Raw genomic sequence first — 10400 nt, forward strand, 5'->3', positions numbered from 1 at the left:
TCAAATTGAATTTGCTCAGGCAGATTTCCTACAACCAGATGCCCTTCTTGACCAATCCTTACTTATCTCCTGATAAGGTAATAATATTTCTCTATGGAAATATGTTTCATTTTTTTTTTTTTATGGAAGACTATAAATGAACAACATTGTCTATACGATGGTTATGTTTGTTTACAGTCATCACATGATGTTAAGACAAAGGTACACAGAAACACACACACACATACACACATGACAGACTTCTTCCAGTTTCCTTTCAAATCCATTAACAAGGTTTTAGCTGGCCCAAGGCCATAGTAGAAGGCACTTGCCCAAGATGCCACACTGTGGGACTGAACCCAAGACCATATGGTTAGGAAACAAATGCCTTAAGCCCACAGCCATGCCTATGACAATCAAGAGAAAGAAAAATGTGTGTTGCATTTATTGGAGGAATTGTTAATGCTAATCTTTGAACTACAGTCCCTGAGCAGAAGAGATGAAATCTGAACTGACTTTGTAGCATCCTGAGTAAGTGTCCTCACTATAGCCTTGAGTTGATCCAAGCCTCATAAGTGAAAGTGGGTTGAGAGCAACAGTATGGAAGCCTTTTAGATGGAGCGTAGGTGTGGGTACATGTCTGTGGAATACTCAGCCACTTACGCATTAATTTAATGAGTTGGACATTCTGTTGATTGAACAACTGAATTCTCATTATCAAAATCTGACAGAGGATTCACCATAAACCCCCACACCCCGCCAAACACTCTTGTATAGTGAGAGAGATAGTTACATTTGTTCTCCTTGTTCTCCTTCTGTTTCTCTGCCTCCCCCTCTCTCTCTCTCCTACTCTTTTCCTCTCTCTCTTACTCCTTTACTCTATGTCTACACATACACACAAATCTGTTTAATCTATGTTACAAAGTTGTACACAAGTTACAAAGCTGTAAAACTTAATCCATGAATCATTGCGAAAATTGTTTATATTTTTCTATTAACAACAACAACAACAATAATAATAATAATCAGGTTGATTTTCTTTATTGAATAGTTTTTAATTTTTTCTTCTTTCTTTTTCTTCTCCTTGAGCACACATTTCTTTTTTTTTCCCTGTCTTAGCGTGCATACCTCATTGGTTGCAAGACCTGACCATAATGACTGCTTTTAAATTAGCCACAGAACTTCCAGATCATTTTTTCTTCTCTCTCTAGACTGTCAAATATACCACCTTGTTAAATGAAAATGTATCGTCTCCATCGTCGTCGTTGTCGTCATCATCATCATCATTTTTGTTTTGATTTTCTGATGAATTTCCATAAATCCCAATTTGATCACGTCAAGTAATGGTGAAGTGATTCCAAGTGATGTGAACAAGATTATCTGCTGGGAGATAACGTTATTAATTTAACAATTATTGTGTTGCAAATGTGATAAGACCAATGTGTAAAGCTGAAGGTGGTGGTTAAATGTGTCAGGTTTTGTTGCTTTGTATGTATATGTGTGTGTGTGTAAGTGAGAGAGAAAGGGGAGAGTGTGTATTTGTGTATGTATGGGTGAATGTAAGCTGGATACAGTACAATTGATTGGATAAAGCCATTTACTGGATATTTTCTGTGGCTGCAAGAAAATCTAGGAAGATAAATGTGTTGATATCTATGGACTAGCAATTGCCTTAGCTGTGTTGTGTCTGAAAAATATTTATATCATTCTTTGACTGATCAGACTTGCTGTAGGTATTTTCTATCCATAAAATCGAGTTTAATTTTTGTTTTTTTTATCTGTATTATAGAAAGAATCTGATAATAGGAGATGATAAATATCTATAATTTAAAAACTGTTTCGGGAATCATAAACATATTATTTACAAATTTTTTCCCCATAAGAAAGATTCCATGGAAAATGTTTGTCTCTGCATCCCATGGTGCACAAAATTAGCAAAATAATTAGTGCAGGAGTTTTGGGGAGGCGAGAAGTTTGGAATGATAAAGAGAAGAGATGCAGGGGTAATTGGGTGGGGTGTGTGTGTGTGTGGAGGGGGGGGGGTCAGCAGTGGAGGCTTTCACCTTGACTATCTGCAAATATACAGATAAGCTGCTTCAGTATCTGATCCATTATCATCAACAGGTTTCTTCTGAAACAAAGAATTAAAAACATAACCTGATATCAGATTTGATCAAAATTGCTGAATATTTGAATTTCTTTCTTTCTTTCTTTCTTTTCTTTCTTAATGACATTATAGACAGTGAGAACATTGTTACCATTTCTAGACTGGAATGTAGCTCCAGCTGGTCTGTTATTCATGTAATGATTACTGTTTTAGTCGTATAAGTGTCATCTACTGTTCTGTCTCTGTTTACATTTTGGTCCTCACTACAGTCACATTAGCTGTAGTTTACCTACCTCTATCACATTTTGCCTTTGCCACAGTCACATTTGCTGGAACTGTTCCGTCTCTATTAGATATCTCAGTCCCATCATATTTACATCATTTAAGAAACATGTTTCAATGTTTGGTTAAGTATCTTGACTATAATCTCTTCATTGGTCCCTATCGATCTCAGAATACATATTGTATATCAGGATTACCAGCACTTCAGACAGATGAAGTATACATTTACATAAATATTAAACTTGGTAGAATCAGTTCACCCATTTATTATAAATATTATATTTGGTTTACTTTATTATTCCTTTAAATATTAAGCTAGCATGATCCGCTGGATGTGTACTGTCAGTGTGCACACACAACAGAGTGTAAGCGCCCTGAGATAAAATTTTGGACATAAGAAGGATCAGATGTGGCATGCAAGAGAGTTGTTTGCACTGGTATGGTCATGTACTACAGGTGGATGAAGAGTGTGTGAAGAAGTGCCACTCCCAAACAGTTGAAGGAATCCGGGGTGGAGGTAGACCCAGGAAGACCCGGGATGAGGTAGTGAAGCATGACCTTTGAATGTTGGGCCTCACAGAGGCAATGCCGAAAGACCGAGACCTCTGGAGATATGCTGTGACTGCGAAGACTTGGGAAATAAAGTGAGTTCACGGCTGTATCCTACACCAGTTTCGCATAACCAGCCCCAGTCCATTCAAAAGTACCTTGGATCATAGGGCGACATGCTCTGCTTGAGGAGACCTATTGAGTCAAGTACATCAACATCAAAATGAAAATCAAATGGAAAATGTAGTTGTGATCCCTGTGCCAGTGGAACGTAAAAAGCACCATCCAAACGTGGCTGATGCCAGCGCTGTCTTGACTGGCTTCCATGCCAGTGGCATGTAAAAAGCACCAACTGCTTGTGGCTGTTGCCAACCACCTCTGGCCCCTGTGCTGGTGGCACGTAAAAAGCACCCGCTACACTCACGGAGTGGTTGGCGTTAGGAAAGGCATTCAGCTGTAGAAACACTGCCAGATCAGATTGGAGCCTGGTGCAGTCTTCTGACTTCCCAGACCCCAGTCAAACCATCCAACCCATGCTAGCATGGAAAACAGACGTTAAACGATGATGATGGTGAGGGAGGGAAGGAATGTTAATGTCAAGTACAAATGTGATGAAGAAATGATTGATGGAAATATATTGCTTTAAAAATATAAGAGTTAACTAGAAATGTTCCATCATATTATTGAGTTCCATCATATTATTATGCAAGAATCAATCATTATTCGCTTGCCAGTATGTGTGTTTTTTTTTTGTATATTTCTTTTGTCAGCTGTATCTATATATTAGGACTGTGTATATAATTTTGGGTTTTTGTTTCTTTTTTTTCTTTACTTCTCTCAGATTAAGTGCTGCCAAAGTTGAGGATTTTGTAATGGCTGTGAGAGAAGTTCATCTTCAGTTCCATTGGCCATTTCCAATTCCCCCTAGCTGTCATTATCAACATCTGAAGAGAACACTGGCTGGTTAGTATTTCTTCATTCTACTCTGTTGTATTAAATACTGTGCATGTTTAATTATAATTTTGACTTCTGCAGGATATGTTTATTTAAATATACAAGTAATGTTAATCTGAAACAAGAGTTCTATTAGTGACAAAGAACAGAAAGAACTGGATAATAATGAAGGTCATGTATTGAGTTATCGGCTACAAGTGTGAAAACTGATGTTGTTGGACATGAAAGATACCTAGCATCATCACACTGTAAAATAATTGATTGTTTAGGAATTTGTGTTAGCGACATCCTTAACGACTTTAGAACTTTAAGTAATTGCTGCATGTTGAAAGTATTGGAGATTTTTAAAGATTTGAACAAATAAAGACTGTCACAGTTGTTAATATTCATTTCTTACATAGACATAAGGTATGTTTATAGTTGATTGGGTAATTATACTGTGATGTTCATGTCTTTCTCATTAGAAACGAAAGTGAAGTGAGAGTTGTTTCTACATTTACTGAAACAGAATAATTAAACTGAAGTAGCTATGGTAGTTAACTTTCATGTTCAAATACAGATCAAATTTATGAAGTGTATAATTCAGCAAGACATTTAATTCTACATTATCCAGTATACTTACTAGGAATAGATTCCAGATCATTAGGGAATGTTACCTGTGATTTAGACTATCATTCTGCCCAAGTGGAGAGTTATCTTGTATCTGATGATAGTAATCCTCAACCCTTGAAGAAACCTCAGTCTGCTAAACATCACATCCAAATTATCCTCAAATTACACTCTATCATCTTTAAAAAAAATGAAGGACATACTGGATAGTGTAGTTCTAGATATACTATGTCTGAAAGCAAGACATGCTGGCTATGAGTAGAATACTTTTTATAGTAGGTCTACTGGATCAAGGTTGACGTGTAGCTAAACAATAATCTCTTCTGGGTTATAAGACATATTTTCAGTTTGAGCATTAATAAGTCACAATACAGTTTTTGAAGAAAGGTTTCAATGCTTTTACTAGTTGTGAAAATTCAGTTATTCTTTGAAACAAATAATTTATGAACAAAAAAATATATCATGTTTACTTTGTGGAAGCAAATCTGCACTTAATAAATCAAGAGATCTGAATAGCTGAAAATAGATAAAAGTAAAACAGTTTTGTAAAGAAAACAAATTAATTATTCATAGTAAATTATTTTCTGCATTTCTTTTTTCAGGAATGTGTTTTCTAATTTTCCCCTGCACGTGTGTGTATTGTTTATGGAACACATGCATATATCTGTATATGTTAGTGTCTGTATACATGTGCGTGTATGATTTCCTGTATGTTTGTATAATTCTTTGTGTGGATTTATATGTATGGTTCTCTTCTATTACCTCCTATGTCTAACTTTATGGTTAAATCTTTAACTTCACTGGTTATCATAAGTTAGCAGGTCTGTCCTTGTACACTAGTTAACGTAATGCTTTTATCACTATTAAGGACCATAAGCCAACTTCACATCAAACCTTAAATGCAGGCTGATAAACCCTACTATGTCTGAGATTGATATAGTTTACAAACAGTTTGGCCATATAGTTTTTGCTCCATTGCCCAGCTTGTTCCTATGATATTCACTGTTACAGTAAATTATGATTAGAGACAGCAGTAGGTTTAACTAACAGTTAGTAAACATATGCAATAAGATAAGTCAGAAGAATTCAACATGAATTCTAATGTTGTGCTTTGATAATGTGTTATGAAAATTCAAATTATGTACTTTATAAGATAGTTTTTGTGTGGCTTTAAATACAATATGGAAACATTCATTAAAAAAATTGCTAAAACGAACTTAAATGTTTTTAACAAAATGCACTAGACTTTTAGAGAAAAAGCACAAAATACATTTGGTTGTTCTGGACTTTAAGAATATGTGAAAATGAAAATAAATTCTGAACACCAAGAGAAATTTTATGCAAGATTCAAGAATATTTTACTTATTTTATTTTGAGATTCTTTTGCAGAAGTTGACACCATTTTTTGTTACTTTTGGGGGTTAAAAGAAATTAATATAGATTAAATACCAAATGTGTTTCTCTTTCTCTCACAAAATAGCATCAAACTGCAACTTGACTCCATCATCTGGTTCACCTGCCTACATGGATCTTATGAATGGTCTGGATTCTGAGTCTCCAGCTGCTGCCACAAAATGTAATTCTGAGCTGTTGAATCTGGAAACCTCACAGCCACTTACTGTTGATTCAATCAGTTCTGCTTATGCATCTGCAGAAGTTTTCCTAAAGCCACAAACAAACAAAAGTAAGTATCAAAATTTACCATTATTCATCCCAACCAAGGTGACATTTCAGAACTAAACTGAATATTCAAAGACAGTTTATTTCTTAAAAGGTTTCTTATACTATTTTAGATTAACTGTCTCCACAGTGAGAATTCTGTCACAATATTTATAAATAGCTGGCACCATGAAGTGAAAGTTATTAAATTTTAATACTGCCGATTTCCATCTTAAGAAAAATAATACATAAATGTAATTTTTTTTTACTAATTTAAAATTGTAAGTTTCTTTTTCTTAGTTGCCAAAATGACTTGTTCTGTTCCTATGGTGAAAAATGAATAAGGCAATGAAAATATATTGAACTCATGACACAAAAATCCTGGTTTTTAAATCTATCTACTAACACTATGCCATACCCAAAATCAGGGTATACTACTGCATTTTCTACTGTCAATTTAAGTAGAAGTAAATATCACAAATCAACAGAAGTCAAGTTTCTGTTTCAATGTGGCTTTGGTCTACCTTTCCTCAAAATATGGACTCTTCCTACATTCTGTTTGCAGGCATTTCGTTGTGTCTTTAAGTAAGACATTTCTGATTTTTATAGCTTCAATTTACGTATGGCTAGTTGTGACAGTTGACACTTCTTTTCTTTAAAAGATAACAAAATGTTAAAACTGTCTTTTATTTTTTCCCCAATCAAGTTGAATCCAAGTTTTTTTCTAATAAATGGAAAAATAATGTAACCAAGGCTGACACTGACAGATTTAATGCAGTTTATTGTTACTACCTGGTCTGTTACTCAAATAAGTTTCAAGAAACACACTTTGATGTGACAATTTTAATTAAAGTGGGTCTTTTGGAGAAAAAGAAATGGTGAGATCAATGTTGAGTCTGAACTTCTGTTGATCTTGGAAATTGTAGTTAGTAGAATACAAATGCGGGAAAGAAGGATTGCAAAGTATTTAATGTAGCATTGAATGTGTAAGACAGCTGCAGAGGTAATAGGATATAAATTGGGTACATGGTGAAAGGTAAGACATTACTTGGTATTTGTGGAGTAGAAATCAATGGAATAATAAGAATAGAAGAGTCGTCAAACAGGCATTGGTTGTAATGTATTGGTAAACCTTTGTCTATCAGCTTTCTTTATGATGCAATTCAGGAGGTGTATGTGTGTAGTAGCAATGTTCCAGGTATGGGAGCATTTCCCAGATGGAGGAAGCCCTGAAATTTGTTGAGGGTCAGCAACATATTTGAGCTAAAGTATTTTCTGATGCCGAAGAGGAAGTTTAGTTTTGGCAATAAGATATATGTGGAGTATGACCACAATGAGAGTTTATCGATCATTGCAAAGTCCTGCATTAATAATGAATTTAAAGATTTTATTCATGTGATCTTAATGCGTAAGTTGGAAATAAGGCAAGACTGGAATCTTGGAATGTATAGTGATTGGGTCTTGGTGCCATCAGAAGAGACTATGTTGTCAGAAGTCTGTGATGAAGTATCTAATAAGGTGTGCAGTGTGGTACACATGGGAATGTGTGGCATTTAATATATGTGGAGAACGTAACCAAACCCTGAGGTTCACCAGAATGCATTGATCAATATACAGGTTGTAAAGTAGAAAAAAATGGTAAGAATTAGAGAAAAAGAATGTGTGTGTGTGAGAGAGAGAGAGTGAGAGAGAGAGAGAGAGAGAGAGAGAGAAATGTGAGAGATAAAGATTTGAGAGAGAAAGGAGTATATCTGAGTCTTCACTCATGCTATTGTAATCACCACTTTCCTTGTATTAACTTCTCTTAAATATATTATAAACTTCTGTCTAGCGAATGTTTGTAATGTATATCCACAGATGAAGATAGCAGCATTGCAACAACTGAAGTACTGTCAGACAACAGTTCTTGGTTGGCTGAGCAAGATGTTAGTGCTGATCCAATCACTTTGTCCTCAGACCTCATCTCACAAGAACTTGAAATGCTATCACAAGAAGTTGCTAACAAAGGTCCTCCCATATCAGATCTTGAACTCAGGTAACTTGTTTTTTAGTCTAATAATAGAAATAAAGTACATTGTTTATTATATGTAAGATTGTTTTAAGGCAGCAGACTGGCAGAATTGTTAGTGTGTTGGACAAAATACTTTGCAGCATTTCTTTTGGCTCTTTATGTTCTGAGTTCAAATTCTGCCTAGGTTGATTTTTAACTTTCATCCTTTCAGGGTCATTAAATTAACTGTCAGTTGAGTATTGAGGTCAGTGTAATTAACTAACCTCCTCCTCACAAATTTCAGGTCTTGTGCTTATTGTGCCTATAGTAGAAATTATTATTATTATTATTGGTTCTTTATATGTGGACAAAAATGTGTCTGTACTGCTATATTTATATGCATATGATCACATATGTTTGTTTTGTTAGTAGTCCTCTATTTGTCAATTAGGTGCATGTTGCTCCAAGCATTTTGTCATGCATTTAAATAATCACAAACTTCTGTCTTTGACAGTGTCTTATTTAATTAATTGCTCACTTGTCAATGAGTATACAGCTCTTTGGCTGATAATTCCTGTTTTGCTGACTCACTGATACAGACAACATGTCTACAATTTTATTCTTTGTTCTATTCTTTGAGGCACTCACTTGATATTCTTCTGATGATGAAGTGATTCTTCCAGCATCATGGAAATAATTGTAAGGATATGGATTATTAAATAAATCTATCTTGTTTTATTCTAGTTCTTTAATCATTATACATATATGGCTTTTAGCCAATACCTTCTGATGAGGACACATGGCTATGTTTCACAAAGCTATAAGAACTTATGTTGCTCCATACACCTGTGACATTGTGGATCTTTATGTAACAGGCATGGCTATAGCATAAGCCATAGTTCATCCGAAACAGCTGTCAAGATAAGACTATTACAAAATTGTTTTTTTAGTATTTTGTATTCTATGTAATTATACTCATCAAGCCTACTTATATTTCATCTACCTTTTTACTTGTATCTATATAAACTAGATTAAAGAGTACTTAATACAAGAAGTACAGTTTATGACAGTTTCTGAGGACTGGAATCATGAAACCAGTATCTACTGAGGTTTCAGCTTCAGATTTCAAACATATTTCTCCACTATTAAAAAGCTGTAGTTCAGTGTCAAAGTTGAACATTGCATCACTCTGGAAATACAATGTGAAAGTTCCATTAGTAATATTATTTTGTTGGCCAAAGTATCACCATTAAGATGGGATAAATATTTCTCACTGTGAGCCCTGCCTTTATCGGAAAACATTGTTTGCAGATTCAGCACCTTAAAACATGTGGTTCCTTGTTTGCTGTGTGAAATTTCCAAATCACATTGACCAAGTCAAGCTAATGTATGAAAAGCTCCCTGTATAGTTAGAAAATACTGATTTCTATGTGTTTGCCAAATCTCCAGTAATTTAAGTAAAGTGGAATGGTTCCAGCATTGCATACAGTGAATTGATAAATAATGATTGAATAAAGAAGCACAGATTATTTGTGTACTGTCGGCCATATTAATTCTATGTTGTAAGGTTTACTGATGGCCAGCTGTCTTTGTCTCAACAGATTGCAACTGCAATAGATAAGCTGTGTTCAATTAATAAGAAGGATTAAGTAAATAGATAATTATTGATGGGTTAATAATAAATTGGTAATTGATAGACAAGATAGGTAATTAGAGATCAACAGTAATATTAGATACATAATAATACATATATAATTAACTGGATCAATCATACTTAACACTCTGCTGCCTACTCATCCTGCCAAAATAATTATATAGTCACAATTATATGGAAAAACAATACAATTAGAATGGAATCAGATAAACTTGGTGAAGAAAGCAATTAGAAGTAACATTTACTTTAGCTTCAACACACAAAATTATAATAGTAAATTTTAAAAACAAAAAGAAGCATAAAGAGCCACAAGACATTCTGTCTTCTTCCTCTGTATCTATGTTATGTCTATGCTGTATCTACATTATGTCTATGCTGTATCTTTGTGCCACTGTATTTATGCTGTCTATGTAACTCTGCAAGCTGTATCTGAATAGTTATGTATCTATGCCATGTACCTATGTATCTATACTGTGCATGTAACACTGAGTCTATGCTGTGTCTAGCTATGATGTCTCTGAATCTATTCTGTGTCAATGTATTTAAGTTGCATCTCTATACCTTTGTGTATATGTGTATATATATATATATATATATATATATATATATATATATAT

At 34.4% G+C, this 10400-nt stretch overlaps 1 protein-coding gene across 2 annotated transcripts in view; it reads left to right on the forward strand.

Moving 5' to 3' along the window:
• The window catches only part of LOC106874539 (guanine nucleotide exchange factor subunit RIC1), a 245149-nt gene that overhangs the window by 225339 nt on the left and 9410 nt on the right, over nucleotides 1–10400 (forward strand). For both annotated transcript variants that reach the window (XM_014922306.2, XM_014922307.2), the window contains exons 28-30: nucleotides 3759–3880; nucleotides 5961–6164; nucleotides 7997–8174. In XM_014922306.2, coding sequence (XP_014777792.1) covers nucleotides 3759–3880; nucleotides 5961–6164; nucleotides 7997–8174 — 504 coding nt within the window. The remainder of the gene's footprint in view (nucleotides 1–3758; nucleotides 3881–5960; nucleotides 6165–7996; nucleotides 8175–10400) is intronic.

This window comes from Octopus bimaculoides, chromosome 10 (genome assembly GCF_001194135.2).
Source record: "Octopus bimaculoides isolate UCB-OBI-ISO-001 chromosome 10, ASM119413v2, whole genome shotgun sequence".
NCBI classification, from domain to species: Eukaryota; Metazoa; Mollusca; class Cephalopoda; order Octopoda; family Octopodidae; genus Octopus; species Octopus bimaculoides.